The following is a 15205-nucleotide window of genomic DNA, read 5'->3' on the forward strand; positions in this document are numbered from 1 at the left end:
AAGTATGTAGAGTGGGACCTGCCACATGCTAAGTGTGGATCCAAATCTCTTATAATAGCGAAGAAGAGGTCAAACTGGCTTAAGGAAGAAAATAATAATCCCTGCCATTCATGGATCACCTGCTGGCAGTGACTATGTGTGGCACTTAGGTAAGTTAGTTCATTAGTCATCAAAAGAGCTCCACGAAGTAGGAATAATTATTTTTTGTGTACAGCTAAGGAAACTGAGGCCTGGAACATGTGGGCAGAAGAGCCAGTGCCAATCTGGGGGCTGCTGGAGTTGACACTGGCAACACGGCTCTTTGGAGCCAGAACACATAGGTTTCGGAATCAGTTCTGCAAACATTTATTGAGCACTTACTATATACTAGCCATCGAGCAAGGCTCTGGACGGTCAGTGCTGATTGAGGTGGTAGGGAAGGGTTCTTGGAGGATGTGATGCCTAAAATGAGTCTCGAGGGATGAACTGATGGGCGTCATGAGATGCTGAAGCAGAGGGGAGGCGGTGGTCCAGGAAGAGGGCAAAGCATGTGCCAAGGCACTGAGGCACTGCCTTGTAAATCTACTGAAAATGTGCTTATGACTCCAGTCAAGTCTATTCATCCCTCCAGGTCTCAGTTTTATCACCTTCAACATGAAGCATGTTTGACAGGCCTGTTCCCAGCTCTCCCTTGCCTTTTTTTAAAAAAATTGAAAGGTTTAATTTTTTTTGCCACTGCTGCACATGGCATGATGCAGAATCTCAGTTCCCAGACCAGGGATTGAAGCCAGGCTGCAGGAGTGAAATCACCAAGTCCTGACCATTAGACCACCAGGGAACTCCCTCTCTTGACTTTAAATCCTGTGACTACTGATGGAACAGTCCATAGAACAATCATGCTTCTGAAGGCCATTCGATGAAATAAATCAGCAAAACTGCATGCACTATAGGGTCCTTATTTTGTGAAGCAACCAAAAAACTTTTGAATATACACAGAAAACTAAGATTGGAAGGAAATATCCCATATGGTCTCAAGACCATATGGTCTTATTCCTGGATATGGAGACTATGGGTGATTAAAAGTTTATCGTTTTCGAGTACTTACCATATTTTATTTAATAAGTGTATTAGTTTTATATCCTGTAAACATTCATGTAGATTATAAAACGATTCTAGAGGTTAGGGATGAGGTTTTCCAATATTATTACTTCTTTAAACCATAGCCTATCCACAATGAAATAAGGACAGGCTGCATGTATAGCATATGGGGGTTCCCAGGCCAGGGGTTGAATTGGACCTGCAGCTGCTGCCTATGCCACAGCCACAGCAATGCCAGATCAGAGCTGCATCTGTGACCTATACCACAGCTCACGGCAACACTTAACCCACTGAGTGGGGCCAGGGATCAAACCCGTGTCCTCACAGATACCAGTCAGGTTAGTTTCCACTGAGCCACAATGGGTACTCCCTACACTGATATTTTTTTATTCAATTTTACTTAATTTTTTAAAAATGCAGGTTACATCCCATAGCATCTAGAGTTAGCTACTTTTTCAAGAAAAGGGCTAAATAGTATTTTCGGCCTTGTGGACCATTTGGTTTCTATAACAACTAACCACAAGTGCAAAAGCAGCCATAAATAATATGTAAACAAGTGGGTATGCTGCGTTCCAATATAACTTTATCAAAACAGGCAGTGGGCCAGGCTTGGCCTATGGGTATAGTTGGCCAATCTCTACATTGCTTTGATTTAATGGCCCATTAATGGGCTATAACCTACAGTTTGAAAAATACTGGGATTAGAGTTGCTTTCATCCTGGCCAGATGAAATAAATTGTAGCAATGCTCATGTCACAAATAGATCATGCTTTAAAATTTTGTTTCTTAAGTTAATTATTTAGACTTCAAGATGCATTTTTTTTTTCATTAGAACCATGTATATAATGGTTGGAATTCCAGGCTAGCCCACAAAAGCCCACATGGCCCTGCAGAAAACAGGTCTAATGTGTGGTTCTCCCACTCTCACATGTCCCCATTCATCCACTGACTCCGAATTTCTCTGGGACCCACTAGCACTGGATGGACATTTGAGGGGACTTTTGTGCCCGATGTGACCACCACCCTTAGGAAGAGGAGAAAGTAGCAATTCTTTCTGGGGGAAAAGGCATTCATCCCAGCTTAGGATGCTAGGAACAAACAGCCCTCCTGTCTCCTCCTTCTTGTTGTTGAGGTTCCTAGTGTGTCAACCCAAGGAGTCCTCATGTTGGGGAGTATTAACTGTGGCGTGGATGCCAATCAGTTATGAGCTGTGTGGCTCATATTGGTCAAAAGTGCTGAGCTGTGCAAATGATTCACTTGCATGTTCTTTACAAAAAACAAACAAACAAAACGAAACAAGAAAAGTCGAGTAGGCGAGTATAGTAGGCATTGGTCAACTTAACTTTTTTTGGGTGCTCATAGCCACTGATGACCCTAGTGTGATGACCTCTGTGGAGAATTTCCTATGTTATTAGCCCATGGTTCAACAAGGTGTAGAAATTCACCTTCCCAGACACCCTTGCAACTAGGGTGCAGGCATATGATCCAGCCTCCACTGATTTGGAAGCAAGTGGTGTGACATAAGTGGACCATGACAGGGGTGGTGGCAGATACATTCTGCTTTAAGGAATAATGGTGACAGAGGTCCTGCTGGGAGTGTTCAGTGCCCAGCATTAGTAGTGTGAGTTCCAGTGTCTGTGGCTGTGAGGTCTTGGCCAGAGCAGCCCTGGGATGCAACCTGGGCACTGTGCTACGTTGTATGGCTTTGAAGCCTGTTTCTCTAGCTTCAATATCTGCGGGAAATCTTAAGTGCTACTAAACATTTAGACACATGGGACTCTCCTAGGCTACACTTGCCCTGCAGGACAACATCAGATGCTTCTTTTGGTGGCACCCAGTTGTCCTGGAGTTATCTTCTGCCCAACTCAGGTGCAAGGAGATGAGGTTCATTTGGGTGGTTATGGGGACTGCCCTGCTTTATAAACCCCAATGTCTCTTGTAAAAACGCCATAGAAACAGGTTCTCTGCAAGGGATACTGCCAATGAGTTCAAGGAAGCCCAAAGCTCTGGATATTTACCCAGTGTTTACACTATTACAAGGCCAGATCTAATTTACCAATATGGGGTCATTTTGACCATAAGCAATGTTGCTTAGTAACACAGTTGATGTTGCAATTTTTATCAGGTTTCCAGGGGAACAGAGCCAGAGAATTAACCCAAGGTCAAATTCTCATGTAGTGGGGAGAAGGATTTGTTAACCCTCTGCCTATATGGGGCCTGCCAGAGGCTTTCTTTCTGCTTTAAGCGAGCTCAAATTTTGCAACTAACCATTCCTCCTAGTAGTGCTGTAGGTATCAAGGATCCCTCTGCTCATTTGGGCTCTGATATACATTCCTTCACAGGAAAGAATAGGGAAGAGTTATAACTAGAATGCTAGAAATTTCGCATTAACTCTGGGTATGTCCGTTGGAGTGTGTTAATATTTGGATATCACTTGTCACGTATTGATGGGCTGGGGTGAGATTTGGTAGGGTTTTTTTGGGGAAGCTGTATTTGGGGACCATTAGCTTCTAACGTCTGTTATAGTTGCTTCATTAACTCTATTTCCTCAAGTGTAAATTCTTCTGTTTGTTAAGACTGTTCTGTTTCTCGAATTTAGTTGTCCTCATCTTGTTGGGGATTGGGGATTGTATACTCATGTCTGTAGCTGAGATTTCCCTGGTAGGCACTTGGCCGCCTCTATTTGCACAGCTCTGCTTACGAAAGGGATGAAAGCTGCCACTGCCCAGGTGTAAATTCTGGCTTGTTTTCCATGAGACTCGGGAAGGACAGAACTACCTAATGGTCTAGTCTTCTAGGTGAATCTGATTACTGTTTCTCTCAGGCACTACCAGTGACTCCAGGCAACAAAATAGTCCTATTTATCCTACTCTTTGAAAATGTTGTGCTAACAAATACTGAAATCATTCACAGCCAAACACATCTAGGAAAAATCACCAATATTTCTAGTAATGACATAGGGCAGGAAAATCTTGTCATAGATTTAAGATAATTCTATTAAAAAGCAATAGCCTTACGTGGCCCCTGCTCTTAAAATGAAGGCTTTACATTTATCATTACTATTTGGGAAATAAATAGAGCCTAATCATAATCTTACAAAATTTATCAGAGGTGGCTTTTTTTTTTTTTTTTTTTTTTTAGTATCTGGGGGACCTGAAAGATTTCAGAAGCTCAAAAATTAGTAGCCAAAGTTCTGGAACAACTTAAAACTACAGAAATTTCATACTGGCACTGAGCTTCTTCAAAAACCCCACAATGAAAAATGAAGCTATCCAAAACAAATGTAGCAGCTGGAAAGCTGTGCCCACATGAAAGAGTAAAATGGTTCTACGGAGGCCTCGTTCCAAATACTCCAGCCAAGAAAGGCTCTTCTGACAAGCAGGGATGGTTTGAGGTACAAAACAACCCGTGTTTCAGTCAACAAATATGTCCCAGGCTTTTTGCTTGGCTTGGACAAAAGTACATAATCCTGAGCGCCTGTTCCCGAAGAACTTGCAGTCTATGGAAAACCTCCTAAGTACCTCGGCCTTGCTTGACTTTGCCAGCACAGAGATACAGAGTGGAGGAAATGCTGTTTGATTTAGGGGAGAAAAGGGGACAGACAGAGAGAGAGAAAACAGGTCCAAATTAAAATCCTACCTCCCACCGGAAATGTTTTGTTTGTAAATTTGGGTTCCAAGCTGGTGTAAACACTTGACTGAAAACAGAGCCCTGGCTCCTCTGAAGCCCTTTTGTGTGCTTTCAGATGCTAATAATCACCAACACCTGTTCTATCACAGAAGGGGAAAGAAAGAGCTTTTCATCTAGAAGGAATCACACTCGCAAGCTTCAGGGACAAAGATAATAGCATTTTAGATGCAAACAAAGAAAAAGAAAAAGAAGCAGCTACTTTTTGGGAGATAAGGGGAGCTCCCTTTGTGCCAGCTATGGCACTGGATGTCTACAATTGCTTACACCCAATCCCAGGTGGCTGGTCTTGTTTTCATTTTACAGTTGAAGAGAAGAGTTTCAACGGGTGAAATGACTTGTTCAAGGTCTCAGAACCAGAAACAGCAGAGCTGGGATACAGCCTAAAGTTTGATCTGACTCCCAAATCTGTACTCTTTCCAGAGGACCAAAATGATCAGAATTCAAAAAAAAAAAAAAAAAGCCAAGTTCTTTCTGTTTTGTGTTGTCTCCTGAAAATTCAATCAAGAAGGCATGAAAAGACTGAGATAATGGACTCCTGACAAATTCTGGGACACGTTCTTTTACTCTCTTCTCCTTTGTGGCTCATGCCTCTTTAAAACTTATCTCAGAAGGTTTGGAATCCTTAGATGGTCTCCTTAGACTTACAGCCACTTCAATGACACTCTGAATTCTGAAATCGATTCCAGGAGGGAAGATGGAAACTGCATAGCAGAAAATGTAATGGGAAGCATGCAACTGTGTTGAGTGGGGGTCAGGGAGTGTGTCATAGGATGAGATTTATATTTTAGACGTTTCAGTCTAGTGGCCATGAGGATGGAGCTGCTCAGAGAATATTAAGCCTTACATCTAAGGAGGCCATTTAGGAATCAAATGCAGTAATGGCAGTAAGAGGGAGTGAGGGCTTGAACCATGCAGAGGCAGTGATCTGGGGAGGAAAGCATAGAGAAATGGGGGATGCACAGACGGAGAATCAGTGAGATCTGCTGACTGAGCAGCTGGCTGCAGGAAAGAGGGAGGGAGAAGAAGGAGTGTGGGGGGAGTCCCAGTTTTCTGGGTTGATGGCGATGCCATTCGTGGAGACTGGAGAGAAAGGAGGAACTGCCGATTTGGGGAGAAAGATGCCGGCTTTCGTTTCGAGGTGGTTGTGAGCACTCCCGATGGAAAGGGTCCATAGGCAGCTGGATCAATGGATCTGTCCACGCTTTCATTCTACACTTTTTTTTTTTTACTTTGCTGCACCCCTGGCATATGAAAGTCCTGGGCCAGGGATCAAATCTGAGCTGCAGCTGTGAACTATACCACAGCTGTGGCAATGCTAGACCCTTAACCCGCGGTGCCGCAGTGGGAACGCCTCATTTTACAAATATTTATTGCCTTTGTGATAAAGACCAGATGTTGAGCATGGCATTAGGTGTGAAGTGATAACCAAAGAGATGTGTTCTGTGCCTTCACAAAGCTCACAGGCAATAGATAGACGTGTGTGTGTGTGTGTGTGTGTGTGTGTGATGGAGAGGGGATCAGCTATGTAGAGGCAGGCATTGAAGAGTATATGAAGAACGTGAGTCAGAGAAACTGCCCTGTTGTACAGGCTATGGGGATGGGGTGGGGGCTGAAGAACTAGGTATCTTTAAAGGGCCAGGCCAATGGTTTCCGTCCTGTCAGCCATTACGATTCTTATGCACAGAAAGCAAAGTTTTAGTGTGTCTCACTGAGGTGGTTTTCTGCCCAGGGACCATGGGCATGTTGCCACCTCTCCACTTTGGGCATGTCTGGCACATGAAAATATAGGCACAGGGTACCCGCAGATTTGGCCTGGAGAGCAGATGATGTAATCTTCTGATTAAGTTAGTTCCAGACTGGAATGAAATATTGATGCTCACTTGGGATTCTTGGGGGGGAAAAAAAAAGAGGCAACTTTTGTCTCACCCACGCTCCATCCTCTTAACTGAAAGCCAAGAGACATGGTTTCGGAGCCCAATTAAGCTCAATCCATCCTGGCAGAAACATGGCCTCGAATGAGCATTTCAAAACCACTTGGAACCATTGAACAGAGAAAAGGAAAGGGCACTGAGCCCAAACTGGGAGTTGTTCAGCTGTGTGTGGATAAGATCTACAACAACAGTAACACGAGGGGACACTTATTGAGCACTTACTGCATGCAGGACACGGTTCAATGTGTTCGATCTTCAAACAGCCCTAATGAAGGATGTATTCTTAGTAGCCCTGTTTTGTGGTTGAAGAAACTGAGGCCCAGAGAGGTTAAAGGCACTTTCCCAAGACACCCTGGCTTTCAACTGGAAGAGCCTGGATTTGAACCCAGCAGTCTGGATCACAGAGCCTGCTCTTTTAACTGCTCTTGATAAACAGGGTCACTTCTGCAGTAGTTATATGGGAGGAAGGGCCTGAATGGTGACACACTGGGAATCTTGGGGTTTTCCAGGTAGGAGGGGAGCCTGGCAACCACTTAGTGCAGCTGCTGGCTGACAGATGAGGAGGCTGAGGCTCAGGGAGGTGGACAGAGGAGCAGCACAAGCTGGGGTCAGAGGGAGTTTCCTCTTCCTGGAAACCCTCCTTTCCTTCCCTGCCGGGAGGATTCTGCTTCACTGGAACAGCTGTGCTGTCTCCCGCCCACCCGAGACCCGAGAGGCCCATTTCTTGCTGAGCAGGTGTGCTGGTTTCCGCCTGGAGTCCCCAGGGCAGCCAGGATGAAATGAAGATAAGACATCTCCCACCCAAAGAGCTGGCATCCGCCAAAGCTGCCTTTGCAAGGAAGACCCCCGCGTGGCAGAGACCCTTCTCCCTCCGAATGTGCAGACCCACCCTTCTGAGCCAGGCTGCTTTACCCCCCACTGGATAAGCCCTATGAAAATCCATTTCAAATATCTCATCCAGGTCTCAGATACGCCCCCGCAGGGCACATGATTCCTATCTAGACACCTCCTGTGAGGTTCTGGAAACTGGGCAGTTCTGACCTCCAGCATCCCTCCCCTCCCCAACTCCGGCACCACCCTGGAGGTGGTACCCACTCATCACAAGGTGGTATTGGCCAGAAGGGAGCTTCTCTCTTTGGCCAACCAATGCCAAGACGAGACTTACCTTTCCACCTGGAGGTTGACTTTGGAGGGCTCCACGTTGGGATTTTCCCATTCCATCTGTGGGCAGTGCATGAAATAGCAGAGGGTGTACAGGGCCTCCGGCTCCCAGTAGAGCGCCCCCTGCTTGTGGTGTAGGGGGGTGCCGTTGCCATGGTGCTTGGCGTTGAGGGGCTGCAGGTGATGCATTGCTCGGGACACCAGGTCACCTGTGGACAGAAGTAAGATTTCAGATCCTTCAGGCAGCCAAGACTCGCAGAGATGTGCCCGGAGATCTCTGCAGAGATTCTGACTCTGGGATTCTCTCATTCTCTCTCACTCAATGGAGTGCTCCCATGGGACCTCCAGGCCCACACCTCGAGCAGAGAGGAAAGCATCTGTTCATTCATCACCCAACGGTCAAGGCCTTACCAGGTTTGGGGTGCTGCTTCAACCACCGAGGGGGCTACTGAGATAATTCCAGTCCCGCTCTTCTGGAACCCATTGTTCCCAACGAGGCACAGAAAGCCCCTGGCTTCCAGCCTCCCTCACCTTGGGACACACCCTCTATCACATCCTCTGCTGTAACCAGTACTGTCTTCCTTGTGGCCACAAGAACAGACTTTATAATCTCTTGACTCTGAGCCTGTGCATATACCGTTCCCTCTCTCCAGAACATTCTCTCTCTCTCCTCTTCTCCAGGCTAATTCCTACAGATCCTCCAGGTATCAGCTTATACATTAATGTCTCCACAAAACCATCCTGGAGTCTCTCCCCGACTCCTCTGTGTCTAATATCACACTGTACTTCCTTTGTTACGGCATTTGGTGCATGGTGTCACATATTCTTCTTCTTTGTCAATTGTTCCCAGCAACAGCAACCCAGTCCCAAGTGACACTTACGATGCAATAGCACATTTCCAAGTACTTTAATTCATTTAATTTTCACAACACCCTATGAAGTAGGCAACTTTATAAACCCATTTTATAGATGAGGAAAAAGAAGGCCAAAGAGATTAAGTAATTTGTCAAGGCTGCAGAGCCATGAGTGGCAGAGCCAGGTTTTGAACCCAGGCACTCTGGATCGAGAATCCATACCTTTTTAAAAAAAAACTTTTTGTTCATTTATTCAGTCGTTTTTCATTCAAAAACGTTTATTGAACACAATCATATAATCAGGAGGATATTGAGTTGATCGTATTTTGTTATTGGGTAAATTGTTCTGGTGTTCAGATTTTACTTATTTATGGCAGCTTTATTTTCTGTTTTTTCATTAAATTTTTATTGGAGTATAGTTGACCAACAATGTTGGATTCGTTTCAGGTGTACAGCAAAGGGAATCTGTCATACATATAAATGCATCTGTTATTTTTTCCCATATAGGTTATTACCAGCTATTGAGTAGATTTTCCTGTGCCATACGGTAGGTTCTCATTAATCATTTATTTTATACAGGAGTGTGTATATACAGAATCCTTGCACTTAAACATGCTCCTTGAGGAAATGCTATAAAATTTGGTTGTGATGATTGTTGTACAACAATAAATGTAAGAGAAGTCACTGAGTAATTTAAAAAAAATAAATAAAATAAAAATTAAAAAAAATATAAACAAACATGCTCCTTGAGAGGCATGTTTTACTCAGCATTGGCAAACCCTGAGAACACTCCGGTCTTGTGTTTTCTCACAGAGAAAGCAGCCTTCTCCTTAATCACAAAACCTGTGTGCTCCTAGGTGGCCTTGGAGGGAAGCTCTTTCTCTGCGAGGCTGGGTGGACCCAAAGCCCAGTCTTTTCTTGGCTAAGATGGTGTTTCCCAAACTTGGGTTGTTTGTAAGTGAACCTTCATGAGTGTGGCTCCGTCCCAAGCACCACCTGTACTATTATTCACTTAATTTTCAATGGACTCACTCTGTTTTTTAAAGTCCATGTATCTAAAAAGGAAACATTGGGAGTTCCCGTCGTGACGCAGTGGTTAACGAATCTGACTAGGAACCATGAGGTTGCAGGTTCGATCCCTGGCCTCGCTCAGTGGGTTAAGGATCCAGCGTTGCTGGGAGTTGTGGTGTAGGTCACAGATGTGGCTTGGATCTGGTGTTGCCGTGGCTGTGGTATAGGGTGGTGGCTACAGCTCCGATTAGACCCCTAGCCTGGGAACCTCCATATGCCTCGGAGCAGCCCTAGAAAAGGCAAAAAGACAAAAAATAAATAAATAAAATAAAAAGGAAACATTATTTTCCATTCCATAAATGGAAAATCAGTATCATTTGCCATAAACAAAAGGTCATCGTAAAAGTTAATTAGATGAAAAAAAATGGTGTAATTAATTTATGGCTGAATTTTGGTCCGGCTTTCTTTTGTTATAAATAACAAGTGAGAGAATTGTTAGGGGCTCATATCAAGTGGAGCCTTCCTTCTTTAAGCAATTAACATTAAACCGGAATTTAAAAGAATCACTCCATGACCAATGCTATTTAAGACTCTGCCCCGTCCCACTTGAAATCATCTCATGCACAGGGGAGATGTTGCACACCTGGGGAGACACTTATCTAAGGCATCTGTGATGGTTAATTTTATACATTAACTGGGCTAAGCTTTAGTGCCCAGCTGGCTGGTCAAATGCTAGTCTAGACGGTGCTGTGAAGCTCTTTTATAGACGTGATTAACATTTAAATCAGTAGATTTTGGAGTTCCCGTTGTAGCACAGTGGAAACGAATCCAACTAGTAACCATGAGGATGCGGGTCTGATCCCTGGTCTCGCTCAGTGGGTTAAGGATCCAGCATTGCCACGAGCTGTGGTGTAGGTCACAGATACAGCTCAGATCTGGTGTTGCTGTGGCTGTGGTATAGGCCAGTGGCTGTAGCTCCAATTCAACCCCTAGCCTGGGAACTTCCATATGCTGTGGGTGTGGCCCTAAAAAGCAAAAAACAAAGCAAAACAAAATAAACAAAAATCAGTCGATTTTGAGTAAAGCAGATTACCCTCCATAATGTGGGTGGGCCTCATCCAATCAGTTGAAGGAAGGCCTGAGGAGAAAAGATAGAGGACCCCAAAGAGGAAGGAATTCTGCCTTCAGACTTCTGACTGAAACATCAACTGCTACTGGAATTTAACCCCCCATTCTAGCCCTGGCGGGGAAGGGGACTGTCTCCCCCATTCCCAATCCCTCATTGCCCAGATGAAACTAGGCCTGCAGAGCCAGTTCTCTGCCATCCAGCCGTACATTTTAACAGGACACTGTACCTAAAATCCAAATCCAAGAAAGTAAAGCTCAGTAAGAGGCAGGAGCTTCTCCTCCGAAGGCCCAAAGCCTGCCTTTTAGGTTCTTATTTCCTGTCTGAGGGATGGGCCACTTCCTCAAAAGAAGATTGGCAAGAGGACTATTCACTCCACTTGTGGGAGTCAGACTATAGAGATGAGGTTTCAGCTGAAGGCAGAAATGGCAAATATTACCCTTTTCCTTCCACGTCCACAGCAGACATGCTTAATCAATCACAGAGCTCTTATCCACTGAGCAGAGCATAGATACAGCCTTAAAATCCTTCTTGAAACAGGATTCCAGGTGGCCACTATTTCTGTTCGGGGTTGTCTGAGGAAAGGAAACTTTCATGTTGCCAGAGTCCTAAGACCTCATCAAGATGACCTGACCAGATTACAACCCATTAAGCTTAATATCTGGACAGCAATGCAGAGGTTTAACAGATAGCAGGGGAGGGGGTATTGCTTCCTGACACCCCTCTGCCTCTTACCAAGTCTCACCTTGAGCCTGATCCTCCTTCTCCCCATTTCCCACAGCAGGAAAATATATGCGAGAAACTCAAAAAAGAATCAAAGAAGGAAATTCTCTTTTAGAGGTAGGTGGGCAGAGAAGATCCCAAGACCACCTGCAGATGGAGAACGTGAAGAACCACGGTTCCGTGTGAATAGCAGTCCCAGCTGCCATTCACCGAGCACCTACTTTGTACCAGGCACTGTGAAAAAGCACCTCCCGTGCACTGCTTCTAATCTTCACAAGGCTCTATAGTGTTTGCCTTATATTTTTTCAGCTTCACAGCAGATCTGCAACCAGGGTGACTTTTACCTCCCAGGGGCAATATCTGGGAACATTTCTGGTGTCACATCTGGGGGGCTGCTACTGCATCTAATGGTTAGAGATGCTGCAAAACATCCTACAATGTATAGAGCAGCCCCCACAATAAACAATTTAGCCCAAACGTCAATAATGCCCAGGTTGAGAAATTCTGTTTTACAGAAAAGGAAACCAAGGCTTAAGGTCACAAGGCAGAGGCAAGATTCTCAACCTGGCCTGTTGGACTCTAATGCCTGTGCTTGTCACCCTACCCTGACCTGAGTCCTTCTTTCAGAGACAGACTGCTGTAGCTGTGGCCAGCTTCAGATCCACGATGGGGCAATTTAGCATCATGTGGCCAAGGTGTTTGGGAACAGTCCTTACCCTTGATTCGGTAATTCCATTTCTGGGACTCTGTCCTAATACAGAATCCAAAGTACAGCAAAATCTTCACGCACAAGGATTTTCACTCAAACCTCATTTACAGGAGCCAAAATGTGACAAAGACACAACATCTGAAAATCAGAGCATGGTTAAATAAACTCTGGTATGTGCTAAAAGAATAAATTTGGGCAGTTACTAAAAATGTTTACCCAGAGCTGCAATAAATGAAAAAACTCTTTGTGTTAAAAGGGTAAGTGGAAAAGAAAGTGAAATTCAAAACTGCATACAATGTGATTAGGATTATGTTATTAAAAAAAGATGCGCGGAGTAAATACCAAAAAAAAAAAAAAAAAAGCAAAATGTTGACCAAGGATTTCTCTGTCTAGTGGGATTGTGGGTAACATTCCCGTCCAAGTTTTCTGTCGTTTCCGAATTTTGGATTACGGCATGTGCTACGTGGTATTATCAGAATAATAAGCTTACCGAGGTGGGCTTTATTTTCTTGTACCTTCCATCTAGGGTCAGGTTAGGGTACACTCATCTTTCCATCGGTCTTTCTTGAAAGCACTCATAAGAAAGCTCAAGGTAAAAATCAGAAGAGAGTGGAAAAGAGCAGAGGGTCCACGTTTTGGGCTCCTGTACCACCCCTCCAATTCCCCGAGATCTTGGGAAGGCTTTGGTCTTGGTTGAGCCAACCATCTCTTCAGAGTATCCTTCAGCTCACCCTGTAATTCCAGGTTCCCTGCTTTTGTTTTTGTTGTTTTAGCACCTGATGGTGCCCTCCCCTTCATCCTCTCACCTCCTGAAGACCTTCAAGGCTGTGATCAAATGCCACTTCTTCCATGGAGCCCTCCAAGATGCCCCTAGTCAGAATCAATCTCCCTTTCTGTACACCTACAATACCTGCTAGTAAAGTCTAACACGACACTTGTTTAACTCAGACATGTTTTAAAATGTCACACATCTGCTTCCCCCACTGAAGTTCACAGGCAGAGACCACGACTCATTCATTGTCCTGTTCCTCGAGGAGCAGTGTAGTATAGTGGTTAGGGACAAGCTCCCTGGAGTCAGACTGGCTGAGTCTGATTCTTCAGCCTGCCACCGACTAGCTGCATGACCTTGGGTGTGTTTGCTTCTCCTCTGTATACGGGAATGACTATGACCTTTGTGAATTTTGTTGTGTGGATTAAATTGATAACACGTATAAAGTAATTAGCATTGGACGGAGTTCCCATCGTGGTTCAGTGGTTATCGAATCCAGCTAGGAACCATGAGGTTGCAGGTTTGATCCCTGGCCTCGCTCAGTGGGTTAAGGATCCGGCGTTGCCATGAGCTGTGGTGTAGGTCACAGAGTTGGCTCGGATCTGGCGTTGCTGTGGCTACAACTCCAATTCGACCCCTAGCCTGGGAACCTCCATATGGCACGTGTGCGGCCCTAGAAATGGCAAAAATAAATAAATAAGTAAAGTAATTAGCACTGGTTTCTTCGTTTGAAAAAATGTAATAATAGCACTGAATTCCGTAGTAAATGAAACAATCCTATAAATCACTTAAAACATTTGGAATAGGGTCTGACCCATTGTGAGTGTTTAATAAATATTCCGCCCTCTTTCTTTTTCTTTGGATCAACTTCATTGTCCTCGTCTGTTTCATCACCGTGACCACCACTGTCATCTCTACCAGCATCATGTGTGTGGTCATCACCAGCAATTCCATCATCACCAGCAATTCCACCATCACCAGCAATTCCATCATCACCAGCAATTCCACCATCACCAGCAATTCCACCATCACCAGCAATTCCACCATCACCAGCAATTCCACCATCACCAGCAATTCCACCATCACCAGCAATTCCACCATCACCAGCAATTCCACCATCACCAGCAATTCCACCATCACCAGCAATTCCATCATCACCAGCAATTCCACCATCACCAGCAATTCCACCATCACCAGCAATTCCACCATCACCAGCAATTCCACCATCACCAGCAATTCCACCATCACCAGCAATTCCACCATCACCAGCAATTCCACCATCACCAGCAATTCCATCATCACCAGCAATTCCATCATCACCAGCAATTCCACCATCACCAGCAATTCCATCATCACCAGCAATTCCACCATCACCAGCAATTCCACCATCACCAGCAATTCCACCATCACCAGCAATTCCATCATCACCAGCAATTCCATCATCACCAGCAATTCCACCATCACCAGCAATTCCATCATCACCAGCAATTCCACCATCACGACCGCCACCATCATCGTCGTCTTGCCGTCATCATGACCACTGTCGCTGTTTTCATCACCGTCCTTTCTATCTTCACTGTCATCACCACTATCATCATGGGTTCGATCCCAGTCTCCAGATCGGAAGCCTGAGGGAGGCTTCGGATGAGGGCTGACCATAGGAGATGGAACTGGCACAGGCACAGGGAGTCTGCCATTCCTAGCTCCACTTCTAATCCTGCGCTATGCATGTGCCATCTGATGATTCACCTGTCAGCTTCATGGACCCCAAACCACAAAGCCACTGTCACCAGCTGCCCTGAGTTTGGGTGGCTGGAGTTTGGTTTTGGGAACCTACTCAAGAATCGACTTAATGATAACCAGCTTTCCCAAATGGCAGCCATTTGAGAGTCACCATCATGAATTTTCACCTATCTGTGTGTGGCAGGTATAATTTACTTCCTTAACATTTTTTTTGTGTGTGTGTTAAATTGGCTCATTCTTTCACACAATAAATTCATTTGAAAAGGAAACTTCATAACAATGCCATGAAAGGAAAGCCATTATTTTTTATAGGATCCATAAACATTCAGAGCAATTAAAAATAGACAGTGTTTGTGTATCGCTTCCCATCATCTTCCATGCTTCCCCTTTGGGAAACGCTGCCCTAACCTT

General features: G+C 44.8%; 1 protein-coding gene across 3 annotated transcripts in view; it reads right to left on the bottom strand.

Moving 5' to 3' along the window:
* ABTB3 (ankyrin repeat and BTB domain containing 3) overlaps window positions 1-15205 on the bottom strand; it is a 316107-nt gene that overhangs the window by 100948 nt on the left and 199954 nt on the right. For all 3 annotated transcript variants that reach the window (XM_047786462.1, XM_047786461.1, XM_047786463.1), the window contains exon 3: window positions 7864-8068. In XM_047786462.1, coding sequence (XP_047642418.1) covers window positions 7864-8068 — 205 coding nt within the window. The remainder of the gene's footprint in view (window positions 1-7863; window positions 8069-15205) is intronic.

Source organism: Phacochoerus africanus, chromosome 7 (genome assembly GCF_016906955.1).
Source record: "Phacochoerus africanus isolate WHEZ1 chromosome 7, ROS_Pafr_v1, whole genome shotgun sequence".
Taxonomy (NCBI): Eukaryota; Metazoa; Chordata; class Mammalia; order Artiodactyla; family Suidae; genus Phacochoerus; species Phacochoerus africanus.